Source organism: Camelus bactrianus, chromosome X, assembly GCF_048773025.1.
Source record: "Camelus bactrianus isolate YW-2024 breed Bactrian camel chromosome X, ASM4877302v1, whole genome shotgun sequence".
NCBI classification, from domain to species: Eukaryota; Metazoa; Chordata; class Mammalia; order Artiodactyla; family Camelidae; genus Camelus; species Camelus bactrianus.
In genome coordinates, this window is record NC_133575.1 from 116395021 (window position 1) to 116408498 (window position 13478).

Genomic DNA, 13478 nt, shown 5'->3' on the forward strand with positions numbered 1-13478 from the left:
GGGGCGGGGGCGGGGGCGGGGGCGGGGGCGGCGGCGGGTGGTGGGATGGAGGGAGCGGCAGAGAGACGGAGGGGCCGCAGGGAGCGGGGACGGAGGGACCGTCAGGGAGGCCTGGAGCAGCAGCGGCGGCGGCGGGGGTGGGGTGGGGGTGGGGGTGGGGGTGGGTGGAGGCCGGCGGGCCACACTATGCGACCTGGGCCGGCCGGGCGGCGGGGGGATGGGGCGTCTCCTCAGACGTGAGGGGACCCGGCTGTGGAGCGGGGGCGGCCAGGCTGGCCGGTGAGGTGGCGTCCCCCGGGGCTGCCACAGGACGGGGCGAGGCCCCTGAGGGCGGGGGCGGGTCGGACGGTCCCCACGTCCCGGGAGGGTGCGGGCGGGTGCACAGGGGCCGTCCGCCCGCGGCCCCCGTCCTTCCTGCCCGGTGGCCCGGCGGGTCAGTCCGGGCCCGCGAGGTCGTCCTGGGGCCCACTCGGCGTGTGGGGAAGCCTCCCCCTCCTACCTCCCCGCCCCGACCTGACCGTCCCGGGCCAGGCGCAGACTGGTTTATCCCCCATCCGTCCCGAGGGACCCTTAGTTGGGTCCTGCCCGTGGCCGGGCCTCCCGCCGGGAACCGAGGGCCAGGGGCGGCCTCTGTCCTTCCCTCCGTAGGGGCCAGAATCTGGCGGAGGGGCCCGGCACTCAGATGTCCGCGGGCGCGGGGTGGGTTGTGTGTGGGGCGCAGGCGCCAGCCCTCCGTCCAGCCGCGGAGGAGGGGCTCGCAGTCACCACCTGCTTTGTCCGCTCCTGGTCCAGCCGGAGACACGCGGGCACGCACACTCTGATGTGCGCAGAGGACCCTTGCCGGGCATCGCTCGTTGACCCTGTGCCCGTTTCTTTAAGTTTGTGCTCACAAGGTGCAGGAGAGCTGTCTCTGCCTGGGAAGAGACACTTAGGGATGGCGCCGGCTGAGAGGAAGCGCCTGGGGAGGGCTGCGAAGGCCCCGATAGAGGCTCAGGGTATGGCAGCCTGTGACTTCGGGAGACAAGAGAGAAGAGAGCCGCGTGGGCCAGAGGGTGTTCCGGAAGGTACGTATGGTCCATCGGACACCTTTGCGGATAACAGCGCACCGGGGCTTTCATATGTCTGCTTTAACAGCCCTTGGTGGCACTAAGCCTGAAACTCTCCCCACTGAGGTTATTTCTCCGTGAAAACTGATCAAAATATCATACTTCATTTTAAAAATGTTTTCCATTTTTATTTCAATGCAGGAAACAACCGAGTCATTGATAACTATGGGGAAATAAGTTCTCCAGGAACATTTGAGGAAGATGTGGGGTAATGTGTTTAATACTGTTTTTGCTTGCCCGATAAGATACTTTAAGAAAAGTAAAGGTGGGCTGAGGTAACAAGTATTGTATGCAAGACACTTGGCATGACATATTTCTGTCAAAACAGGCGGGATATTTTAGGTACCCTTAACTAAAAACTTAATGTAATTTCTTTACAGGAATGAATTACAGAATATGTTGGAAAGTTTTGAAGGTACGCTTTAGGAGAGACTGTGGTGAAAATAAGTTGTTTTAAACCTTTATAACATTTGTAATAGGAAGTGTTAATGCCCTGTTCTCAGATTCAAGATTTTCCGTAAGTATTTAGTGGGATTTGGCTTCAGAGATTTCCTTAGTTTCCCTTTCTATTGCGGATGTGGAGAGAATAATGCTTACCCATGGTGAGGTAAGAGCGATGCTTTTATTTTATACATGGGTCCGTTTGATGGACTCTGGGATATTAGAAGAATTCGAATGAAATCATCTCTTTCCCACTTGGTATCTCAGAGTGAGGTATATATCAGTTTTTAATCCGAATTTTTAATTTTCTCACTCTAGCTATTTTCTGGGACTTTACCAGTTCTTTTCCTTGGTGCAGAAGTTTCCCTGAAGACTGTAAAATAAGCCTTTCTTGTTATATTTACATTACCTGTGTAGTGGAGAACTAGAGGCAACTTTGCTAGCATGCTGGCGATGTACAATCAGAACCATAAACTTAAAAGTTTTAGATTGTTCTGTCAGATATCAGATACACTAACTGGGTTATAGGGCGAGACTCTTATTAACAAAGGGTCCGAGTCAGGTGTGAGACCTCTGAATGGATCATTCATACAGGCAAGGTGCTTAAGTGTGAGCTGTCTCATAAATTGATTCTTATTCAAGGTAAACTGGATGTCTAAAATATTTGTGTAATAGTGCAGCCTGTCCTGATCCCTGGAAAGTAACTATTCGTGGTAGAGCCATAGCATACAATCAAATGCTTAGGAAAGCATTTTTAGAAGTATTAAACATTTTACAAATCGCAAAGCTTCTTTTTTAGAATGATATGAGAAAAAGTCCTTTTTTTTTTTTCTCTTTAAAAATGGATATAGAAGGTGTTTCTGAGTAAATTCCTTTTATTTCCTTAAACTCTCCATGGTCTTTGTCTTTAACTCAGATATACTTAAAATCTTCACTGGCTAACTTTGAAAAATAATTTTCTTTCCTTTCCATTTACTTATTTTTTTCTCTTTTGGACACTTTAAAAACAGAATGATACTGTGTGTTTCATGTATTGAGTTCCAACAGTAATCCATCTGAATGGATGTCCTTCGATTTGGAGGATATTTTATAAATGTATTAAAAACTAGCCTTTATAACTGTTTTCTCACAAGAAAACGGAAGACTGTCTTTGAGATCCTTTTTACACATTTTGGAAAATAGTAACTTTTGTTTCTTTGCTCTTTTTCCATGACACATTTTTTTAAAGACGTGCAGTTATAAAAATTTGAATTGAGGTACTAGTAACTGAAAGATTTCACAGAAAGAAAGGAAGGGTAAAAAAATCTTGATTTTTGACATGATACCTTTTTTAAAATGCTAATTGTCTTTCCAGCACTGCTGAATCAGCGTTAAGTGTTAAGAACTGCCTTTATATGTGTTTAATATAGGTGACATTAAAAAGGTTCTTCATGCAAAGAGAAAAAGATTCTTAATGAATACCAATGCTTCTGTCAAAACCATTAACCAGAAAATTGAGCATGTTTGGAAAAGCCAGGAAGAACAAAGGTAACAAACATTGTTGGTTTTTAGAGCCAGAACCTGTGTGTCATTTCTTACTTCCTGTGAGTACAGATCAATTAAAATAATACTGTTAATACTGTTATCCCCTGTGTATTGGAGTCTCTGTTGGAAAATATATGTGGCTTGATTTTTATCTAAGCAAATAATTCCTTTAGTCTTATAACCTCATAAATTAATTGAAAGGAGAGGTATTACTAGAGGTCAACTAAGACAACTATTTTTCTCCTTTCAAATTGTAATTGAGTCTTCTTAGTATTTAAGAAAAATTTGCTTTCCTTCTTGGAGTATGCTAGCTAAATAAAAGACAAATGTCTTGGGATAGTTAGCTGTATTCACTTATGTAGAAAAGGTGAATCTTATATTTAAATAATTTTAAACTTTACCTTTATTGGGGTCACCATTCTTTTGTACAAAATCTTTATTGTGGCAGGGTGGGGGGAAAGTGAAATATTCCCGTTTGGAAAGCTTGTAAGTGGATATGATATCCTCATTGAGTCTATTTACCATGTCACAACCAGTATGTTATTCAGTAAGAGAAAATGGAAAAAAAAAAAAAAAACCCTTATAGATAAAGTGCATTTTTTTGGGAAAATTTATAGTGCAATAAATCTTCCTTAGTTTTCAAGCGCTAAGGTGTATGAGATAGCATCCATCTTAGATAGTTCAGGACAAATACTCAAGGAATGAGAGTAAAACATCCATTTTATTTTGCTGTTCCCCATCTGAAGATTTGAGCTGTGGTTACCCCCTTCTCCCTTTATAGTATAATTTATGAGAAATCAATTTTGTTTTGAATGTGTTTACTTTTTGCTTAGTGATATGAAGTATGACATTGCTCATTATTACGTTTTACAGGCAGAAGCTTTATCGCGAATATTCTCAGCAGTTTTTGACTTTGTTTCTGGAGTGGGACATGGGTGTGCAGAAAACCAAAGAAGAAGAGGAAAAACTAGCTGTTAGTATCAGGCTTCACTTCATAATTAATGTACTGTAACCAAGTCTCAAGTCATAATGGAGAGCCTGGCCATGTCTTAGACCCATAGACCTGAGCCAGGGCCCCGTTCCCATTGCTGGCTATGTGGTTGGGCCCCGATCAGAGAAAATCAGAGAAGTACAGGCACACACGACACTCACAGAAGCCCCTAGCTTTACTCCGTCTCTTGGTTGGAATTCTTGCAGGTCCAAGTGACAGAAATTTGCCAGAGTACAGAAGAAGAATTTCCTGGTTTATCCAAAGAAGTCGAGGGGAGTTTAGCTCCAGATATAGCTGGATGGGCTGGGGAAAGGTTGTTCCAGCAGTGTCATCTGGGCTCTGTCTCCATCTCCCTAGTAGGCTTTCTCCATGGGATCTGCAAGAATGTGTCTTGTAATCCTAAATTCGCTATCTGTGTAGTAAACCCCCAGTGGGCTGAGACAATCTTTCTCAGTAGCTTGGCGGGAAATTCCTCCGGAAGACTCTTACTCATCTAGTTTGGATCACTTGCTTATTCCTGAACCAGTCACTGCAGTCAGGGCATGGTTTACTCTCAACGGGCTGACTTGTATCACATTTGGGGGTAAGGATGGTGGAGGAGATGTTGCCTTTTGAGGGCACAGGAGAAGATCTGGAATTGTTTCCTGACAGCGGGTCCGTGTGTGGACTAGGGAAATAGCATTGCCGAACAGCATTACAGTCCAACTTAGATGAGTGCCATAGTGATCACGAATTTAAAGTGAGACTTGTCTGCATGGTTGTGGCTGAGCAGCTGGAGAATTGGATTTTCCAGGGTTAGGATGAGCCAGGCATGTGGACAGAGTGAAAAGGGGGCAAGGTATAAATGCAAGGGTATAGGTATAGTGAGTGACCATGGCTCTAGCTGGGGAGGAGGAATCTGAGGACAGGGGGTGGAGAGAGGGGGCAGTGAAAAGTGCTCAGTGCAGATGTCAGGTCCTGATAGAGTACTGAGCTGTGGTACAAAAGAGAGTGAGCTACAAACATAGGGAGGTAGAGGTTGCACGTTGGGAAAAGTGGGGAAACAGTATAGTACAGTGGTCAGGACCCTGGGCTCTGGAACCCGTGATGTTTGGGGTCCAATTCTGATTCGTCCAGTTACTGGCTGTGGAGCCATGGGCAGATTATGTATCTCTGTGTCTCAGTGTCCTCGCCTATGGAGGGGACATAATAAGGCTACCTACATCATAGGTTTGTTTTGAGGGTAGATGAGTTCCTATGTGATAATTTTTCTTAAAATCTTCCAGAGCAGGACCTGACATATAGTTCCTACATGAGTTTGCTGTTCTTCATATTATATAGATATTGCAGTTGTTGGGGGTGACAGGATCAAGGGAAAGAAGATGTAAGTGAATGGCTAAACTAGGAGAGAGGACAAAATTGTTTTCGGAGGTTAGGTCAAAGAACTCACAGAGTTTTGCATTATGGAAAGGTTCATCTGCGGAAACAGACTCACAGACGTAGGAAACAAACTTATGGTTACGGCGGGGGCGGGGGGAAGGGGTGGGAAGGGATAAATTGGGAGTTCGAGATTTGCAGATACTAACTGCTATATTTAAAATGGATAAACAACAAGTTTCTACTGTGTAGCACAGGGAACTATATTCAGTATCTTGTAGTAGCCTATAATGAAAAAGAATAGGAAAAGGAACATATGTATGTAACTGTATGACTGAAACATTATGCTGTACACCAGAAATTGACACAACACTGTAAGCTAACTGTCCTTCAATTAAAGAAAAAAAAAAAAACAAAAAACAACAACAACAACAACAAAGAAAGAAAGATGAGAAGGCAAAAAACAAAAAAAGAGAAAGGTTTATCTTGTGCGGATATTGAATGACCAAGAATTATTACATGTTTGAATATTGTTAGGAAAGAATTTTTCTTAATTCTTAAATAGGGATAATTGCATAATTTAATTTATTTTTGGTAAGGAGGTGGTTGTAAGGGCCATTTGTGGATTTTGAAACTACCAAGAATTAAGACGCATGTTTTGAACATGGGTAAGAAAGGAAATTTCCTGTGTACAGCATTGTACTCCTACTCCTGGATACGCTACAGCGTGCTCACCACCAAAACCAGTTTCTATCCGTCAGCATATAGTTGATTCCCTTTAATGTTATAAGCCAATTTTACCTCAATAAAAAGTAAATTTAAACAGGAAAGAAAGAAGGAAAGATCCTTCTAAATGACTGATGGATAGTATTATTACATGTGTTTGTATAGTGGTGGTAAACACAAATGTCTAAGCTTTGTTGTAAAAGTTAGCACAGAAAATGTTTAAAAATACCGACTTAAAGAATAATCCTTTTAACTTAGTGTAGAATTATGTTTTGCTAAATATTGAATTAACCACATTTTATCCCAACTTGTTTTTCTTTTTTTACTTGTAGAACTTGTTTCGTGAGCAACAAAAGATTTTTCAACAAGCTAGAATTGTTCAGAGCCAGAGACTGAAAAAAATTAAAAATGTATATGGCCAGCTCTTAAAGGTCTGTTGTATCGGGTTAACCCAATTCATCCTTATAGAGCATAATGTCTACTTTGAAGTAGAAGTTAGATTGTTTCATAATTTATGGGAACAATACCTTGGTTATACGTTTTAAATTCTTAACCATTTTCCATTTGGATTTATTGTTCCTGGTTTACCATGAATGCTAAATTTATTTTTAGGATTTGTTAATAGTTTTGTGATATTATTTAAAATAGGAAATGGTAAATTAAGAATGTTGCCTAGAAATAGACATATTGTGATTAAAATCGATACTTTAATCATAATTTTGTAGTCAACAGTCAGTTTTTTTTTTTTTTCTTTTTTGGAGATCAGGGATAACTGTATCATGGAAAGTAGGAAGTCTGCGATTAGGTTCTCATGTCTTCTACTTCTGTTTGCTTCACTGGTTTATGTAAGATAGGAGGTAGCAATTGTGATTATTGAATATCTCTTTTATTTTCAAATATATTATATGAGTGTTTTATGGCATATTTGCTTTTAGAATGACTCCAGTGGCTAAAAATGGCTTTATATGCAGGCGTATAGTCATAAGCGGTGGCCTGGATGCATAACAGTGTGAAAAAGCCAGAGGAGGGCCAAAAGTTTGTGAACTGAGGATCACCTACTGTCCCCTTCTCACATGAGCAGACTGTCTTCCCGACATCGTCCTCTGCTTCATACAGAGGAACTTACGTACTTATTTGCACTTACTTAGGAGGCAGTGGAATCCCGGATATGCCCCTTCTTTTTTTTTTGATGGGATGTTCCATTTAGTCATCTCGCTCAAATACATGTTAATACGTCACTCTTCTAAACCAATTGAGATGGTTTAGGTAAACTAGCAAAAAAGGCTTTTAAAACAGATACTCTTTAAAGAACTTTAGAATCATATATCTACAAAGGAGTTATTTTAAAGGCATATCTAAGTAGACAAGATGTTGCTCTAATGCTCCCTGAGAACCATTTACTGATTGGTGTGCAGATCTGATAAAGTACCCAAGAAGATTGCTTCTAAAGGTTATTACTAAAGGCCAGCACTTATGGTAGTAACTTTAGTGTTGTCTTTGGCTCCTCCAAGTCCCTTGTCCTTCCCACCCAGCAATTACTAGGCCCTACAATTTTCACCTCTGCAACTGTACTTTAATTTCTTTCTTTGAATTCCCGCTGCTGCTGCCCTGGTTCAGGACCTCACCATTACTTGCTTGTACTATTACACTGTTTCCTGATTTCTGTCTTCTCCAATCCATCCTTCGCAGTCCTGCAACATGACCTTCCAACAGGTATCCCTTCCCCCCTGAAAACCAGTCATTAGCTTCCCAGTTTAAATCCTTAGATAGTCAGCGTGTCCCCCATAACAAGACTCCTCTCTTTGTAGTTCCATACTTACATTCTTTCTTTCCTCCCACCCCTCCAGAGTAGTTGCTTTCTCTGCACTAAGTCACCATTACCTCCTGGCTTTGCTTATGCTCCTGCCCTAGATTACGTTTAATTCCCTCTTTCCGTTACCTAGTGAAATCTTGTTCTTTCGTCAGTTAAATCAGAATCAATCATATTTTCCACTGCATGGCCACGGCAAGATGTGCTTCCTTAATTGTTGTAATGTTTTTGTGTTATTTTTTATTCACATGTTTTTAATTATCACTGGAATGAGGAAGAGATCCTGTATTCGTTTTTTAATTCCTCCACAGCACTTAACAGAGTACTTTTCATATATGATGCACCAGATCCCTATTTGTTGAATGAACAGTAAAGATTTAGAACATAGGTGTGTTTTTTGTAACTTAATGAGGTCATATTACAGATCATTTTTTCTTTCCAATGGAACCATGTTACGTTGATTATTAGCCAGTATGAGTGCATTGTTACCTCGTGTTTAGAAAGCTTATGAGAGAGTTTTCAAATTATGGCATTTCATGATATGCAAATGGCAGTCTCCTCCTCCTCCCCCTCCCCCTCCTTCTTTTCTTTTCTCCACCTTGAAATGTTAAATGTTCATTGACCCATTGTTTGAGCAAAGCGTACTACTGTCGTACCTTGTACCTCTACGATACTAATAATATTTGACACAAATACGACATCTAAAAGATTTCTCAAGTGGGTATTTTGATCTTCATGTATTTGTTATAATGTTTTTACTTGGAATAAATAATGAGTATCCTCTGAGTATTAGGACTTGTTACTTTTGAAATTTAATGGTACGTGTTTAGAACGTGAGATGAAAAGTGGTGCTTCATCACTGAACTAGGCTTTTTGTTTTAGAGTATGGAGGAGTTAGAGAAGGATCATGAACATCTTCTTACTGATGAGCAAAGCAAAGTTAGACAAGAGATGGCCAAGCTGCAAAACAAAATTATGCTGGAAGCTGTAAGTAGTGTATACTTGATATTAAGGACTATGGAGGGATGTGAGCATTCGGGTGTTTTGTTTGCCAAAGTATATGTCACAGTTACCTAAATAACATGCAAGTGTTTAATATTTCCTTTCCTGAAACAGCAGCAGCAAGAGCTGGCAATGGTTCGGAAGTCTCTTCAATCCCTGTTATTCTGATGACTTTGAAGAAAGAATTTGAACCTAAAGTTAGTTATATGATACAAGTGTAACATTAGCTACATCAAATACAAGTGTAACATTAGCTACATCAAACCACGTTGCCGTGGCTTAAAATTTTCTAGTTGAAGTCAGTACATCTTGTTTATCATTTGCTTGTTAAGTGAGTGTAAGCATCCTTTTCTGTTAACCACCAAATGAATCCTAAGCAGTTACGTGGGTGGCGGCAATTCCACAGGTACATGTATCCAGCTTTCAACCCTGTGGTAGCAGTGGAGTTGTTTTCTCCCTAACACTGTCAATTAACTTTTAGGTTTTGGCCCCAGCAATTCTGTTATCAACCCCAAAAGATAGAAAGCACAAGTGTAGAATGTTACGGTGTTCTTCCTTAAGGAAAAAGAAAAATAAAGGCAAGAAAATCTATTTTATCTGTGCCCGCCCCCACCATGTCTTTACTCACTGGTTTACAGAGCCAATTCCAGGGGGAAAATGATTTGAAAGGAAAATCTACTCTATTGCCTTATAGAAATTATTAAAGGCATCTGAGATTCTGTTTTTGAATAAAGTGGACTGCTAAAAATCTTTAAGAGAGCAGACCTAGATATGTAAGTGTCCGTGCTGAGACATGGGTTTGTGAATGTGTCATTTCCACAAAGACATCACAATGTCATTTACTTGGCGTTGGTCCACTATTAAATGACACCTGCCCTTAGCATGGATCAAAAGTCTTTCATTAATATATACACACTCTTAATTACCTGTGGTTTATGTATTTCACACCTGTCTTAAAGATGCATTACCTAGAGTGCTTTGTGTTCAAGGTTAATATTCATTGACTATGTGGAACATTGGTTTTGTTTTCATCTAAAAACTTGAATAATTAATTATTGTACCTTTCCTCATGTAACGGGCATTTTAGAAAAATCTATGACAATGTTCAAAATCTTCATTTGGGAACATTTGATTTAATGAATATGGAATTGTTTCAGAATATATTTGGAATAAGTCAGTTAACTGTATTCTTATTCTGAGTTACTGAAATTGTTTTCAATGTGTTATTTTATTTTAAAGCTACTTGGAGGAGAGGAGTGAATCTCTCTCTCTCTCTCTCTCTCTCTCTCTCTCTCTCTCTCTCTCTTTTAATGTGTTTTTAATGTACTTAGTGATTGAACGGCTGACGCTTATTTTATTCTGTCACCACTTCAAAGGGTTAAACGTGTACTTGAAGTAACTTGTGGCTGATAGTTGAAAAACAAGATTTTTCTTTTTTAATAACCATTTTGTTAGGAGACAGATTTTCTTACATGTGTACTGTGTTTATGTTAACGTTTTATCTTTTAATGGTAATGTTTAACGTCCACTTTTTTGTAACAATAAAGTTTAAATTCAGAATATCAAAGAACAGGCCCCCTAAGTCAAGTGCAAGATTCATTTTTCTCCTGAGCTGGTCAGATGCATTTTCACTAAATACAGATTACCGAAAGTCCCATGTAACCCTTTAAAACTCTAATTGGTAGAGTATAGCTCCTATTTCCTTTTGTTCCACAGTAGCTAAACACCTTCTTTGAAAAATGACTAATATCAAGGAAGTCATTTCTTCTAATATCGCTTGACTTGACAGTTGTAGTATTATAAGCCATTCAGTCATGCAGTGTCACGACCTCACATTTCAGTTTGTAGCAGTCAAAGAAGGCATCACGCTCAATAGGGCTAACATCCGTCCTGTCCTGAACGCTTATGTAATCCGTCAGCAGCGAAACCATGAGTGTCTGATGAGGAATTCTCAGAGACACAGAGATTGCTCTTCTGACTACAGTGGTTCCCTTTCTTATCCTCAGGGTTGAAAATTTTCTTGGTCATGTTTCTAATTAATGTGCAGATTATCGTACTTTCACTCTGATCGTACCCTAAATGTGTGAACCTAAATGTTGACGGTTACTGGGGGCTTTATAACTGAGGGAGATGCAACAGAATGCAGGACTTTTGTTTCACATTCACGTATGGCCCCACTTGATGGTATTGTGGCCTCCTGCCAAGGGGGAGTTCCCTCACACATAGGTTCCCCTAATGCTTCTCCTCTTCTCCGTGGGCTACTAGTCAGTCACTAAGTTTGTGAACCTGATCAGGTGCTTGATGACATGGTATCTTGAAGACATTAAGGTGAAGGTGTCTTGAAGTTCGCGGGCAGAAAGCACTAAATATGTCATGGAACAAATGGTGCAAAAAGACAATATAAAAAGTATGATTGCCTGTCTTTCCCAAAGCAACAGCTTTTCCCCCAAATCAAACATTAATCTACATTTTTTTTTTTTTTGCTGAAAATACTACATTTTAGAGCACTTTCCTGTATTTCATATTTGAACCTCGTTGGAGCTGTATGAAATACGCAGGGCATTCCACAATCACAGAAGCCAAGTCACAAGAGGTAAAAGTGCTAGGCTGAAATGCTAATGCTTGAAAGTCATGGAAACCCGAGTGGAAATTTTGTGGCTTCATTTTAGTGAAGAAAATTAGGTTAAGCGACTTATTGCAGGTCACACAACAGGTATGTGGGGCCAGAATTTGATTCTACCAAACAGCCTGATTCCAGAGCCTGTGTGTTTAACTATTGCTCTTCAAGCAGAATCCACACTGACTAATAAAGGGGATTGAAAACTGGAGAACTATTAAGTGGCAAATATGTAACAGCGTAAGTAAAACCATAAGTACTTTAGCCCAGTCAAACAAACTCTTGTTCCACATACATTTTTTTTTAAATTTTCTCTTCACAGACAGTAAAATACCCTTGTCGTTAAATTGTATTACCTAATGGCCCAAAGAAAGGAATTCTAGCCACAAAACTCCTCTTATACCCATTGCCGAATGGTTTGCTAGTAAATACAGTGTGAATGTAATAACCTTACTTAGCATGTATGCTTTATACCTGTCCCCCAACTTGTCCTTGTTCACATCGGTATTCTAATCACTGGAAGTTGGTATTGAGTACCACACACTCTGTAGAATGGCCACTTATTTTTCGGAATTGGATTCTGCGAATGTTGTGCTCAGTGACTTCTCACAAATAATATAGCTGGATACACTACCTTAACTAATCAAATGTACAAATCTCAGCCCCAATGGGGAACCACTAAGTAGAGACTCTGTCACTAAAGTCAGAAATAAAAAACAGATGCCCGGTATCTCATTCCTGTTTAACCTTCTGGTGTAATTAGACAAGAGAGAGGAAACACACACACAATATTAGAAAGGCAATATAAATTGAAAAAAACAACACTGTGAAAAATGGGAGATATTAGTAGAGTAACAGGCAATAAAACTAGCCTGCAGAAATCAGATGTTCTCATATATAGAAGAATAACCAGCTAGAAAATAAGAAGGAAGATTCCATTGACACTGGCACAAATAAAATACCTAGGTAAAACAGTTAACAACAACAACAACAACAAAAATAGCCAAAATATAAACAAGGACTACTCGAAATCATTCGGAAAGACACAGGAATAGACTTGAACAGATGGAAAGACATGCTACACTCTTGGATCAGAAGACTCGATGTTATAAAGAGTCAGTTCTTTGGCAGTAAATTTATAAATTTAAAACAATCACAATAAAAATGCCATGAGATTTTTTTTTCTGGAGCTAGACAGGTTCATTGTAATCACCATTTGAGGAAATAAAGGAGCAAACAATAGACAGGAAAACCCTGAAAAGGAAGACCAAGGAGGGGAGCCACACCTACAGATACTAAAACCTGTGATAAAATCTGTGTAACTAAACAGTGTGGTATTGGCGCCTGAATTGAACAACGAAACATATGATAACATGTCTAAATAGACACAAATATATATAGAAATGCAGTCTATGTCACATCAAGGCGGGGAATGGACTTTAAAAAAAAATGGCATGGGAGTAACTGAATAGCCATGTGGAAAAAGATAAAATTGGACCTATTCCTTACACTGTATACCAGAGTAAATTCTAAATGGATCAGCGATCCAGGTGTAAAAACTGAAACCATGCAAATATTATTTTACAACCTAGGATTCTTTTATATTCTAAAAGAGCTACTTAAAATTGAGAAGAGGCCAAAAACGCAATAGAAGAATAATACAAATTGTGAATAAATAATTCACAGAAATGAGTATGATTTTTAAATGTATGAAAATGTTACTCCTAATAAAAACATATCCAGGCCTTCCAATATCATAGGCTGTTTCCCGCCTCCCCACCCCAGAGCTAGACAAGTTGATCTTACAGTCCATCTAGGGGGGAAAAAATGGCATAAATGGACAGGAAAATCTTGAAAGGGAACAACAACGAAGGGAGCCATCGCTACCGAGATGGTTCCTCACTT

The 13478-nt window shown here is 40.1% G+C and overlaps 1 protein-coding gene across 1 annotated transcript; it reads left to right on the top strand.

Annotated features, from left to right (window-relative positions):
• The first annotated feature begins 204 nt into the window (after window positions 1-204).
• On the top strand, window positions 205-10510 carry LOC105062789 (synaptonemal complex protein 3). The gene is made up of 8 exons (XM_010947147.3): window positions 205-1064; window positions 1248-1314; window positions 1487-1521; window positions 2957-3074; window positions 3945-4044; window positions 6477-6575; window positions 8837-8941; window positions 9071-10510. The coding sequence occupies exons 1-8, from the start codon at window positions 683-685 to the stop codon at window positions 9122-9124; spliced, it is 960 nt and encodes a 319-aa protein (XP_010945449.2). The 5' UTR covers window positions 205-682; the 3' UTR covers window positions 9125-10510.
• The last annotated feature ends 2968 nt before the right edge of the window (window positions 10511-13478 follow it).

Coding starts and splice junctions, on each gene's coding strand:
- LOC105062789 (XM_010947147.3), top strand. CDS start 683: ATGTCCGCGGGCGCGGGGTGGGTTGTGTGTGGGGCGCAGGCGCCAGCC. Junction 1,522..2,956: donor TATGTTGGAAAGTTTTGAAG/GTACGCTTTAGG, acceptor TGTTTAATATAG/GTGACATTAAAAAGGTTCTT. Junction 6,576..8,836: donor TATATGGCCAGCTCTTAAAG/GTCTGTTGTATC, acceptor TTTTTGTTTTAG/AGTATGGAGGAGTTAGAGAA.